Source organism: Taudactylus pleione, unplaced genomic scaffold (assembly GCF_031769625.1).
Source record: "Taudactylus pleione unplaced genomic scaffold, aTauple2 ptg000039l, whole genome shotgun sequence".
NCBI classification, from domain to species: Eukaryota; Metazoa; Chordata; class Amphibia; order Anura; family Myobatrachidae; genus Taudactylus; species Taudactylus pleione.
Window position 1 is genome coordinate 494,474 of NW_028284441.1, and position 13,779 is coordinate 508,252.

The following is a 13,779-nucleotide window of genomic DNA, read 5'->3' on the forward strand; positions in this document are numbered from 1 at the left end:
TGCAGCATGTAACGATACATTGCGCCACTGTCTGCCAGATCATGTATCGTTACATCACATCGCTGGGTAGCACCATCCTGTGTCCCCAGCTTTAGACTTCTAAAGGTCATTCCCAGTCAAATGAGATCTTTTCCCAAAATGAAAGTCCAAAGTGACAGTCTAGAGGGCAGTCACTCCTTGGGCCTCTGGGCCCTTATCTCATGATTACTGCTGGAACCACCATTTTTTCCACTGGCTCCACTCATCCAGCCCCCTGGTGATCGTTATGATTTCCCGACGCCGGAAGACCAGCACCAGTAAAGATCCCAACTGCGCTAAAGGTAAGTATAAACTAACCTAACCCCTCCTAACCCTCTCTTAGGGGTGCCTAACCCTAACCTCCCATCTAAGTGCCTAAACCTAACCCCTCCTTCCCATAGCCTAACCCTCCCGGGACGGTGCCTAACCCTAAGCCCACCCCCCCACTCCGGGAGCCCCTAACCTAACCCCTCCCAGTGGCTGTCCGCGCCCCGCTTACCTTCGATCGGGATGCCGGGCTCCCGGCGTAGGTAAAATGACAGACGTTGGGATCTCGACGCCTGTCATTAGACTCTTGCCAGGATTAGGCAGTCGGGATGCCGACGGTCGGCATTTAGACCGTCGGCATCCCAACTGCATACCGCCCCCTGTTAAAAAATGCTATCAGTGGCTGTATATTTTAGCAATTGGGAGCTAAAAACGAGGGTTCTACTACTCCCAAGGAGAATTTCCTTTGTTGGAATACTTTTGTCTTTTTTAACTTTAGTTAAATAATATTAGCAAATAATATAAACACCAATGTAGACCATACTATTAGAATAAGCAAAAATATTATATATATGTAGAGCAAAAGATGTGTTTGGTTGAACGATGGTTTTTACCAATCTTTACATGATAACAAAAGTTGTAGAATGCCAGTTCAGGGAACTGGTACAGGTCTACTGTATATCCCAGAGTGCCCTGCTTCTGGGTCTGGTAGGTCCTCATCAGTTAGCGAGCCACTGATTGCCTAGGCCTGATAAAAAGACTATGTAAGTGCTCTTTTTATGTATGCACTGTAACCAGCATACAGACAGTCATAACCTAACTTGTAAATCTGAGTACAGTATATCAAAAAAACAAACCAATAAATCATATTACATGACTGAATTTGGATGGCAGTGTTAGGCAGTTCATATGTGCAACATTCTCTTAATGGTAATAACACTGGCACGGTTTCTAGAGTTTTGTCCTAAAAAGTTTAATGGTGGTGTAAGGTTTCCATGTATCATAGTCTAGCCGGGATGGTCTCATTTCTGCTCATTGAACAGAGGCTCCTGATTAGAAACCTGATTAGATGAAGTTGGTTGAGCGAGACTCAAACTGCTGATTGGCACACTTTCCGGTCATAATGAATCCGATAATCAATTGATAGACTTTTAAAAGATACACCCAATAAGGCGGCCCCGGTTTTTGGTCCTGAAATAAATGGTGAACGGTACACACACAGGATGCCATCTCTGTCAAAAAAACAGGGCATTCCGACCGGCTGAGTACAGAATATACACTGAGCGATTTGTAAGGTAGAAAATGGCATCTGTAATCTTTCATTTGTTCTCAGGAAGAACTGTATTTGTTTGTGAGACGAGAACTGCTTCGATCCAGAACCAAGTCGTGACCATTAGCTTTCCATTTTCCTCCAGAACCTTTTTCATCCATAGGTGTGATTGTTAAATTTGGCCGGTGGCACCAGCAGCACAGGCAGGACTACCGAAGGAAAAAAAACTAAATTAATATGTAATAGAAAAAAATATTTAATCATTTTGCAAATATCTGATTGACACTATACAGTAATGCATACACAGTTATTACATGTTAAATGGGAATTATTTGAGCAACAATATTCTCTACCCAGTCTTGTTCCTCTTGGGTCCAGTGTACAGTAGATAGTAAATACATACTGAAAGCTTGGTTTTAGTCTATGGTTTTTCATTTCCACATTTAGTCTCTTAAAAGTATACTTACTAAAGTGCGTTTTTTTAGATGTTGCCTATAGCAACTAATCAGATTCTACTTATCATTTATCTAGTACCTTCAACAATATGATAGCTAGAATCTGATTGGTTGCTATGGGCAACATCTCCACTTCTAAAAACCTTCACTTTAGTAAAAATACCCCTTAGTATGTCTTTGTGGAACCTGCTGCACATATCCAGGTAAGAAAAAATAGTTGTTTCACAGGCGAGTAGAAGGAGCGCTTGCTAGCCATAGTGATACTTGAAAGTCCATAAGTAGGTAATGCTAAATACAATGTTGTATCGTAGTAAGTAAGTGCTCCCACATGTCCTCGTTTTTACCGAGGAAATCATTACTCAGAGTCTACAACTCAGATTTGTAATTCATCTGTCATATTGGGATTTGTTGGAATAGACATTTACTTTAATTGGCAGCAAAAATGAATCAAAGGGTGGCAGTGAAAAAAAGGTGAAGTTTTCTACTTTAAAAATATAATATATATCAGAGCTAAACATTATTACATCCTGACACCAGGACATTGGTAATTTTCAGGACATGGTAGACTTTATACCACTCCGTATTATATAACTGATGTCGAATTAAATATATCGTTATTTGGATGCTTAAAGCTGCATACACACGTAAAGATTTTCTGTCCAACCATCCAACTAGTTGATTGGTTAGAATGAAAATCTGGTAAGGTATGAAAGCAAATGACAATCAGCAATTTGCTCCCAAATACCGGAAAATGGGCAAAAACTGTTGTTTGAACAAATTGTTTAGATCAAACATTTAACAAACTTGTCTGACGACCATTTTCATCTGTTTTCTGGCATTTAGGAGCAAATTGCTGATCATCATTCACTCCCATATGTTACCAGATTTTCATTCCAACCAATCAACTAGTTGGACAGAAAATCTTTACATGTGTATGCAGCATTACACTTGGGGCTAAATTTAGTAAACGCCAGCTATGGCAAGCCACTGATCCTCGAAATGTAAAAAGCCAATAATATATGCAAAACACACTGCTGAGAATGGGGGTCTTGCAAATACTACGACTTCGTAAACCTAGCTAGTTTTTATGCTGTATTTTGGAGCACTATCCAGAAAGATACCGAGGATAATTCATAAATGACCCATTTTTTTGTCCACATTGCCCTTTGTATACCTCTCCTAATTAATAATTTATTTACTTTTTTTTGTAGCAGAGCTCCTCACAGTGACTACAAGAGGAGGCAATTTGTGTATTGTGTCATCAAGCAGCATTAATTACATGTGCTTTTTATTATTTGGTTTATGAGGGCTCCTGGATGACTAGTTTGTGGATAATACCTCAGATAATTGTATATAGTCTGAACCACTATCTCAGCATAGACTTTAATCTTTTTCTGAGTAATTGACCCTTTAGCAAATACTACCGAGTTAATATTTTTTTTTCTGTAGTGCACTATGATTATTTTACTTTTCTGGGAGTATGTTCATGTCATATTATAAATCTTACCCGGAAGCAGTTTTTGAACTTTCTGCTGACGAAATAGAGCGCCACAGGGTTGATGCAGGAGTTCAGAGAGGCCATATTGATCCCAATGTAGTTCATGACTAAGAAGAAGCTGGATAAGGAAATCAGATAAGTTAATGGGTGTGTAAGATATCACTATACATGCCTACATAATTCTATATTAAAATAAATAAAAAGTTTCTGATAAATTCAGCTTCTCTGCTTACACATGCAATGATTTAGGAAATGGATTTTATCTTCAACATAGGAAAACATCTGAATGAGAGTTTAAATCGTGAGAGTCTTCTGAGTCTAAAAACATGTGAGTTTGCCTGTTCTTGGCTCTTACATTGGCAGAGTTTATATAGTGTGAGAGGTTACTGCTAAACTCTGACATTTCTAAACTCTTACCCTATTACATTTGGCCCTCTAGCTTAGGACTCAAGACTCAAAGTTCCCATATAGGGAGATCAAATCATTGTTGCTTTAGGAGTATTGTCTTGTGGTGAATGAACTTATCAAATCATTTAAGGTCCATTATTGGAGTCTACTAGACAGAGGTCTCTTGTCCCAACACACAGGAGATTACATGTAACGTTGTGACTGTACCAGTTATGTCTGTAGACAGCAGAACCAGCTGCGATCTTACCTGAGTAGCTCACACCTGTGAGGGTCTGTTCCGTCATACACCGTTTTTTTCAGGATGCTGCTCACATGCAGAGGTAACCAGCAGAGGGCGAATATCACCACCAAGCAGAAGACCGTCTTAGCCACTTCCCTCCGCTGCAACAAAGCCCTAAAAGGTTACTTATATACAATTCAATATATAACCTGCAGCTTCTAAACTGCACTAATGACTCTGCTATCACCAACATGATTTTGTAACTTCTACAGGGGCAAGTACTGCTGCCCCTCTACTATTCCTTCAGACAGTATTGCTTGGACAAGCCAAGCAAGTATTACACACTGGGTAATATTTATAAAAGTGGTCTCGGGTAATCTGGGTTATATCTCTTGTAAACCGTCTCAGGATGGAACACAGTAACAGCAAATTGAAAGCTATAGCATGGTATTTCCAGTTATATGTAAACATAATGCAAAAAACCAAAACAGCATAATAAGTATAACACCTGAATATCAAAGACATTTTTTATTGTTTTTTTAAAATAAATATTCCTTATAGTTTTTCCATTCATTGTATCACCTACATACAGTGGAGTCAACTATCTTGTTGGATAAAACAGTACTTATTATAAAGTATCTATCTGGTTATGAACCAGTGACCTAATCGTGGAATTAAAGGGTATATATATCAATATTCAGCACTAACAACCTGATTACTGCAGTGCAGATTGTAGTAGCAATGGTAAGTACCAGACTGGTCTCCTTGATGCCAGCAACCTAACACTGCCAGTGAATAGTTACAGTAAAATATGCATTATAAGCCAGCAGCCATACATGCACATAGTAGTTTGGCCTACATGGGAACCAGCAAATCCTCTCTGACTTCACTGGTCCCCTATTGGCTGGTATAGGTGCACCATCTCAGGAAGGTATTGATTTTTGCTGCTTGATTATTTGTAAGATTCCGTCATCCCATAGAGGTCCTGGTGCCAGCATAAGCTATTCTACCCAATTAACTCATCTCTAGAAAGTTCACACAAAATTTACAGAAGTTCTCATTCTACAATCACACAACCCACTGACCCAAGGTTAACATTGCTGTATGACTGGATCATATAACCCACCAAGAACCTTGCAGTCTGGCTGGACCAAAATGCCATATGTACAGATGTGTACCCACTTAACAAACCTGAAAATGTAACCAAAGATCCTCTACCTTCCACCATGGAGACTGATTCAGTCTCACAACTCTTAAGTTATGTTGTGCTCAGAGCAAAATTAAGTAAGGACAATCTGTAGCACTTATCCTCATGTATTCTACTCCTATTTCTCTGTAGAATGTAAGCTTGCGAGCAGGGCCCTCATACCACTCAGTCTGTCTGCTATTTTATCAAACTTAAAATGAGATAAATCTTCCCCTGCTGCCCCGAACTGTCCCTAATATTCTGCCGCCTGAGGTAAGGTGATCACTGCACCTCATGGTAGCATTGCTCTTGGGTGCTCTCACCTTTATACTTTATTGAACATTTAACAGAAAAATAACGTGAATGGCGGTTGGTGGTATTAGCCTAATTCATTATTCACCAACCATCTCAGATACTACGTGTGACTATGTAGCTGTACGGGGATTATACCTTCCAACACTCATGATTGTAGAAAAGGACACACCCTGAACTGTCTAGACTACTGAACCAGAACCACCCACATCACACCCTGTTCCTGGGGTACATCTGTAAAGAGGGACTGACCTGATAAAATTGTGGCTTTAAAAAAAAAATCTAATGCATTTAAAAACACAGAAATGACAAGGGGTGTCAATGAGTGATTGTTATCTGGAAGCTTCATAATGATTACAGAGAGAGATTTGCCCTTTTCAGCGTTAACTACTAAAATAAAGAGATTAATGATTTTTCAGTGCTATTTAGGGCAGCAGGATGCTTAGGCCCAACTCTATACATTGGCCGTTCCTACTACTGTACCTGCTTCATGTGATCATTCAGTGCAATCCTCATCCCATTCTTCATGCTCAGCATCTCACAGGACATGAGCGTGTAGAAGACTCCGGTGCAGGCCAGGGGCAGGCAGAAGTAAAAGCCGAAGAGCCACCATACCTTCACTTCTTGGTAAATCTAGAGCACAGGGAGAGAGATTATGCTGCTGGCTTCTGATATTCTGTCTAAGTGATGTTCTTACAAAGTGATGGAAAACACCAATAAAACAACACAAGAATGTCATATATGGCTCATCTGCGCTTTATCCCAATGTAACCGTTTTTCCAGGTATATATCCATAATTTCAAATAGTATTTATTTATGTCCTCTCTGCCTGATGCTCATCTGATTACAATCTGTATTTCTCCATGTATGTATCCACAAGTGTTATATACTGTATCTGTTTGTCTCCCCCTTCCCTTTAGACTGTAAGTTCTCTTCTCCCTCTTGTCCTCATTACCTACGTCTCTTGCACACCAGCTACACTCTACACCACCTCCTTGGGCTCCCTGCCCCTGGACTCCATTCCTACAACCTAGACCCGTTATCTGCGCCTATGCTAATAGCTACCGGTTTCAGCTTACGCTGAATATTTCCATTGCAACCCCTTGCATCAGTAACAGTATTGAGAATGTAGTGCTATTTGTTACTTTTCTACTATATTGTACTGTACTGTTTACCCTGTACTGTCTCATTATTTTGCCCCCAATATGGTGCTGCGGACTACTTTGGCACCTTATAAATAAAGTATAATAATCATATAATCTCTGGAAAAGCACGGCAGTGGGATATCCCGGGCAAAAAGTGCCCCCAGCTATGTGTGTTATAGTGTGCAGCTGGATACATCCTTTCTAATGCTTCTGTGGACAATCATGCGCAACATCTTTCATATAGACATGTTCAATGAGATAGTGCACCTAAGACAGTTTGGATAGTCCCTTGTGATAATAATACTGTGGGCTGCACTGTCATCTCTGGAGGAAACACAGTACAGCCACTGGAGGGATTATAGCTGCTTTGCGGCCCAGCAATGCCAGACCAACATTTAGAGAACCCTGTTCTACTCTTCGGATCATGCCCGCCCTGATGCGTAAAGCCCCAAAAGGGTTTTTACTGCACCTGTGCCAGCCCCCGCATAGCCTGAAGAGCAAACCGCTGGCCGCAAAAGGGTTGACTGGTATCACTGAACCCTCACCCAAAATTTGCTCACCCAAGATTTGCTCACCTGAAGATGCTGGGTTCTGCCTGCTGTATAGATAGAAAGAAGGGTTGTTCAATAAGTAAGGTAACAAGACATCTGGGTACTGAAGCAACTCACAGAAGGTCACCAAACCGCTACCACTGGGAGGGGAATCGGTATGAATCATCGCCGGACCTAAGCTTGGCGGATGAAATACCGACGCCGGAAGGCCGGCAGCTGAATATCCCGTCTGAGGTAAGCAACAACCCTAACCCTCACCACCCCTTACCTCCCACTAGTGCCTAAACCTAACCCCCCCTCCCCGCACCCTGAACCTAACCCTCCCAGGGGGACGCCTGAACCTAACCTCCCCTAACTCTAACCTCCCTAACCTAACCCTCCTGGCAGGTGCCTCGCCCTAAGTCCCTCCTGGGAGTCCATAATCCTAACCCCCGTCAGTGGCTAAGAGCTCCCGACGCCCGGCTTACCTACGATCGGTACGCCAGGCGTCGGGATTTAGGCATGGAGCTGATGATAGGCGTCGGTATTTAGACGCCTATCATTAGTCCCATGCTGGGATTTCACAGTCGGGAAGCCGGCGGTCGGCATTTCGACCGCCGGCTTCTTAACTACATTCCTTGGGAGGTACTGGACCATCCTCCCTAAGGCCCTTATCTGGCACTAAGTGATTTCCATTTGTTTGGACCATTGCAGAAGCACCTGGGTGGAAGGTGTTTCGCAACCGAAGGTGACGTTCAGCAAGCCTTCATGTCCAGGCTTCAGGCGCTTATTACTGGTTTCTTCTATGCCGGGATAGATGCCTTGGTGTACCGTTGGAACAAATGCTTAGACATAAATGGGGACTATGTGGAAAAATCTGTACCATACTATTGCTTATACATATATGTACAAGTTCAATACATTCACACAATGACAGGTCTTGTTACAGTATTTATTGAAGCACCCTCATAGATAGATAGATTGATAGATAGATAGATAGATAGATAGATAGATAGATAGATAGATAGGTAGATGTGATGTAGATAGATAAATATAAAGGATATGAGATAGATCAATATAAAGGATGTGAGATAGATAGTAATGAGAGAGTTATAAGAGATAGTTTTGACAGATAAATATGGAGGATATGAAACAAACCGGTATTAAAGGTAAGAAATCCTGAAAATAGTAAAAAAAAAAAATATTTTTTAACTAGAATCACTAATGTTTGTATTTTAATAACCATAAACCATTTTTGTAAAGCTTTACTAAATAGCCCTTAAATTATTTGTGTATGTTTTGTTCTTTAGCGTTATTTTAAACCATTAATTAAATTTAGCAGGTGAGAGTACCCCTTGTTCCTGTCTGGGATACCCTACCTCAGAGTTAATGTACCACATTTTAGAAACCCTGAATTAGGTAGGTTACTGTACATTTCATAATCTGAAATATGGTCTGTTTACCGTCATAAACCTTGATGACTGTTCTAGCGGCAACATGCAGACCCGCATAATTTGTCCCTTAAATTCCAATTCCACCAAGTCAAAGGCAATGGCTTCTGGGACAGCCAGAAGGATTGCCACTGCCCAGATCAAAGTGAGCTCTATAGCTTTCCACACTGGGATTCCAATGCCTTGTATTCGATTCCAGGAGGCCACCGCTCGATACCTGACAACAAAAATGAATAAATCAATGTAGAATAGCAAAATTTGTTAATATAACAGTTTATTTAAATTTTATGGGACTGACAGGACAGAAACAGGGTAAAAATACTGCCTCACAGCACTGAGGTAGTGGGTTTGATTCCCACTATGGCCCTAACTGTGTGGAGTTTGTATATTCTTCCTGTGCTTGCGTGGTGTTCCTCCGGGTACAACTGGGTTTTCTCCGACACTCCAAAATATACTGGTAGGATAATTGGCTCCCAACAAAAAAATAACCCTAGTGTGTATGTTTGTGAGCATTTGGTAGGGAATATAGGGCCCGATTCAGACCCGCTCGCTAGGCTGTGTTCGCTCGCAGCCGGTCGATTGTAACAAACTGCGCGTGCGTAAAAGACACACTGCGCGAACCAGTTATAGTGATTGGGAGTCGATCGCTCTCAGCATACAGCGATCCCACTAGTTTGAGTGACATGACGGGCCGTTTGTGGGTGGTGACGGGAAGGACAAGGGAAATGGGGGTCTGGATGTGTGAACGCAGGCGTGTCAGTGCGTTTTAACACCATTATAAGGGCGTTCATAATTAAGACGCAGCGTCAGCATACGCGGCAGTCGAGTGAAAAAAAAGCCAGCAGCACTCGCAGTACTTGAGGTAGCCCAGGGTCTACCTCAAGCACTGCATGCTGGTTCGATGTCGTCCGATGGTACCAATGTTTTCATACCTGGAAATGATATCTGAAAGTGGGCATCTCTACTCCTGGCTGGTGGGCGTCTAACTTCACCCGGCGATTGCACGTTCAGACATAAGAGGCGTCCTTATACCTTAGTGTGTGATTGCTTCATTTGCATATTTTCGTTCCTTAAGGCAGCGAACGAGCGCTCTGAATGAGCTCCATAGTTTGTAAGCTCCACTGGGGCAGAGACTTATGTGAATGGGAAAGTATTCTCTGTAAAGCGCTTTGGAATATGTGTGCGCTATGTAAATAACTGGTAATAGTAATAATAACTGGCATAGGCGGCTTTGTATGTGCCTCTACAGACCAATATGACTATGACCGGAAGTGGTCCTAACCAAACTGCTCCCAACACTTTAACTGTAGGATAATGTTGGTCGTGATCCAATCGGAGTTCCAAAACTAGTCTGGTAATGCATTGTATTGATAGTAGAGATTTGGGGCTTTGTATAACCAGTAGTGATTTTGGAACCATTATTGCATAGCTACCTGGGATTTGGAATCTGCACTTTAAAGACACAAGACATGTGGGTTCTGCATCCTAAACCTATAGAAACTTGGATCATGTGCATCGTTTTCTCACTATAAAGTGGGGGTATGTATTCTATAATGGTCAATAAAATATAAAGTGTATGATTGGTCTCTAGAATGTTCTTAGTATTGCAGATGGGTCACTAGCATATTCTCTGCACTGTATATTGGCCAATATAATTACCCTTGCATTGTATATTGGTCACCACAATGCTCTATGTACGATATTCCAGTCAAAAGTGTCAAGTTAACCTTGTGATGATATTTCAGAAAGAAGGAAAAGCCCTATTGCGTTAAATGCTGAGTTTTTGTGTGTGACTGGGCTTATTTCAGCTTTGTCCAGCTAATCAATGGGTCACTGTCAGCTAAAACAGTGCCTAATATTAAGTATCGAGATGGTAGTTGTACTGCCGCATTACTTATTCTGTTATTACAATGTCAAAATGGCAATAACAAGCCAAAAGTATTACAAATATGCTTTATTCTTTAAATCTGAATGCATTACTGGTTGCATTTTTTTCCTTTTTATTTAATTTTTTAGCAAGGTTAGTCTTTTTTGAAATTTGTTTTATTTTAAGCCTTTATTAAATGGAACTGGAGCCAAAATATGGGCTTTATATTCCACATTGCATGCGCAAGCCAGCAGACCTGTTCGCACCTGTGCACATTTGCAAGGACTGGCCCAGGACATTGAACTCTTCGAGACAGTATATTTGGGCAGCCGTTGGACGCGATGGTGATCCAATGCAGCATCTATGGACACGCTTTCGGATTGCAGATACATGCAGGAGGTGTCCAGTCCCCACAGATACCTCCTGCTGCATTTGCATTTTAGTTGGGCTGGAGTGTAGTGGTCCTGTACTGTCCACATCTGAATCAGACTCTATGTTTCCTGGTAGACTAAGGATTCTATTAATTAAAGGGCAAAGTGCAAAAAGTTCTATGGTCATCAAAAACTGCTTTGCCCTATACATCAAGGGTTCACAGCCATCAAAAGCATTAAGATTTGCTGGATCTAGACGGTGATGGCGTCCCCATGCTGGATATAAGGATTATTTGTGCCCTGCAGGAGACAGTGTATATGTGTGCACTACCAGACATAATGACGGCACTAATTATAACAGGAAATGGTTTAGGATGAATAATAACAATAGTGATGCACAACACCAGATCTTTAAACATGAGCCATTCATTAACACAAAAAGGAGGGAAGCGCTCTGTGGTGAGTGGTTCAGATCAAGTGATGTGTATGTCTATCTAAAGATACCATTACAGTAATGTCAATATGAATGATTACTAAAATACCGGTCGGCAAAAACTTGGGGCTGAAACTTGATAGTAATGGTACAGTGTCCCAAACACGAAGGAATGTCAATATTTAGAGAACTGGTGGGCAATAACTTGTGGCTGAATATTCGATATATATTGAAAGTTCCTATATGAACTTGATATGTAGTGATGTTCGTGCTTAACCAGTAAGATTAAGGCTTGGTGGGCAAAAACTTTTGGCTGGGTGTTCAGTAACAGTAAAATCTCCTGGTTGTTATTCGTGTTGTCACTGACTTTACCCATTTGTTTTATCCTATCCCATCTATGCTGTACTTTGTACATCGCTTTATTTTTGTAAACTAGAGTTACATTAAACAATACTTTATTATTCATTAGCTTCATTATCCATATCTCACATACTCCTAATACCCCTCACTCACATGCATGCATACACCGGAGGACGTGTGGAAGAGTGACGGACCAGCAGAGGTACACTGTTTGGTGACGTGAGCTGAGGGAAGGAGGAACAACACGAATAACAACCAGGCTATTTTACTGTTACTGAACACCCAGCCGAAAGTTTTTGCCCACCAAGCCTTAATCTTACTGGTTAAGCACGAACATCACTACATATCAAGTTCATATAGGAACTTTCAATATATATTGAATATTCAGCCACAAGTTATTGCCCACCAGTTCTCTAAATATTGACATTCCTTCATGTTTGGGACACTGTACCATTACTATCAAGTTTCAGCCCCAAGTTTTTGCCGACCGGTATTTTAGTAATCATTCATATTGACATTACTGTAATGGTATCTTTAGATAGACATACACATCACTTGATCTGAACCACTCACCACAGAGTGCTTCCCTCCTTTTTGTGTTATTGTATTTATTCTGGGAATTATAGGACATTCCCTGAGATAGCAGCTAGTGGTGCCACCCAATCCCCCCTTCAGGAGCGCTAACCGCCATTTCTGTATAATATGAGCCATTCATTGCAGTGCAAATTGCTCTCCTTCCTAAACTCACACATAATTTTTATACTGTACAGTGTATTGCAGGAATGTGAACTAAATGAATGACATGGTGTAAAAGAGTTAAAATAATACAGTATGAGAAGTTTGGGAACAAAGCAATTTGTACCAAATGAAAGGAATCAAGTTGGAGACTCTGCTACACTTTATGACAAAAATATGTGTGAGGAGAGGGTGCACAACAGCAACACCTGCAGCCTTCCTATCTTCCAGTGTCACCCCACTCAAGATGTGATATGAAACAAAAACAATCTGAACATAAGATGGCACTGGACAAAAAAATAAAATAAAGACCAATGTGCCGAAGAGAAAAAAAGTACAAAAAACACCAAACGTTTTTCAGACTCATTTGGTTCAGTTTAGAAGGAATTGGGAGAATCTATCAAAGAAACCTCGATGAGCTTCGTTATCCTCCTCCTGCCTGTAAGTAGGGTATGCACCCACCTGTCTTTTATCATCGGCAAATAAGCTGTCATATATAGGTCGGGGAACGTGATTTGGAGGGAGATTAAAAGATACCCAGATAGGAATTCCCCCACTTACCTATATGTGAGTTGGGATGAGTGTTCTTCTATCAATGTAGAGAACTGTCTTTAATGACATTTGGAAATACTTTTTGTAAGAAGTGTACCTAACCTAAAAGAGATTTTGTGTTTTGTTTTCTTTTTTGGTCTGTGGACACACATAACATTGAGGAACCTAGAGGAACTCCATGGTGTATGAAGGAATGGACTAAGGGGGTCATTCAGACCCACTCGCGAGCGGCAGTACGCTCGCAAGTGGGTCGATGTTCCCCACTGCGCATGCGCACGACGGAGGGAGCTCCGTCGTCCGCATGTGCGAGACCCGAGGAGCGACGGGCTTTCCATCGCTCCGGGTCTCGCACCAAAGGGGACGTGCTGTCGATGTTGATTGACAGCACGCCCCCTTTGGTGGGCGTGCCTACCAGACGGAGGCGTTCCCATGGGAACGCCTACCGTCTGAAGCCGGCCCCACTGACATCACTAGTGATGTCAGTGGGAGTGATTTTGGCTCTGATAGAGCCAAAATCACTCCAGGGCTTGTGGCAGGGAGACCCTACCGCAGGGTCTCCGTCACAAGTCCGATGGTCGCGATGGTCAAGACCATCGCGACCATCTTTTTGGCTGCTCGCATATGCTGTGGGTGGTCACCCACAGCTATACGAGCGGCCAGGAGGCCGCTCCATTTTCATGGAGGAGGGCCCTGATTCAGAG

The 13,779-nt window shown here is 41.8% G+C and overlaps 1 protein-coding gene across 2 annotated transcripts in view; it reads right to left on the bottom strand.

Moving 5' to 3' along the window:
* Positions 1-607: 607 nt before the first annotated feature.
* LOC148538554 (endothelin receptor type B-like) overlaps positions 608-13,779 on the bottom strand; it is a 71,007-nt gene continuing 57,835 nt past the window's right edge. For both annotated transcript variants that reach the window (XM_088452578.1, XM_088452577.1), the window contains exons 4-8: positions 8,773-8,977; positions 6,118-6,267; positions 4,164-4,297; positions 3,518-3,626; positions 608-1,764 (exon numbers count right to left, since the gene is read on the bottom strand). In XM_088452578.1, coding sequence (XP_088308704.1) covers positions 1,615-1,764; positions 3,518-3,626; positions 4,164-4,297; positions 6,118-6,267; positions 8,773-8,977 — 748 coding nt within the window. In that variant the 3' untranslated portion in view covers positions 608-1,614. The remainder of the gene's footprint in view (positions 1,765-3,517; positions 3,627-4,163; positions 4,298-6,117; positions 6,268-8,772; positions 8,978-13,779) is intronic.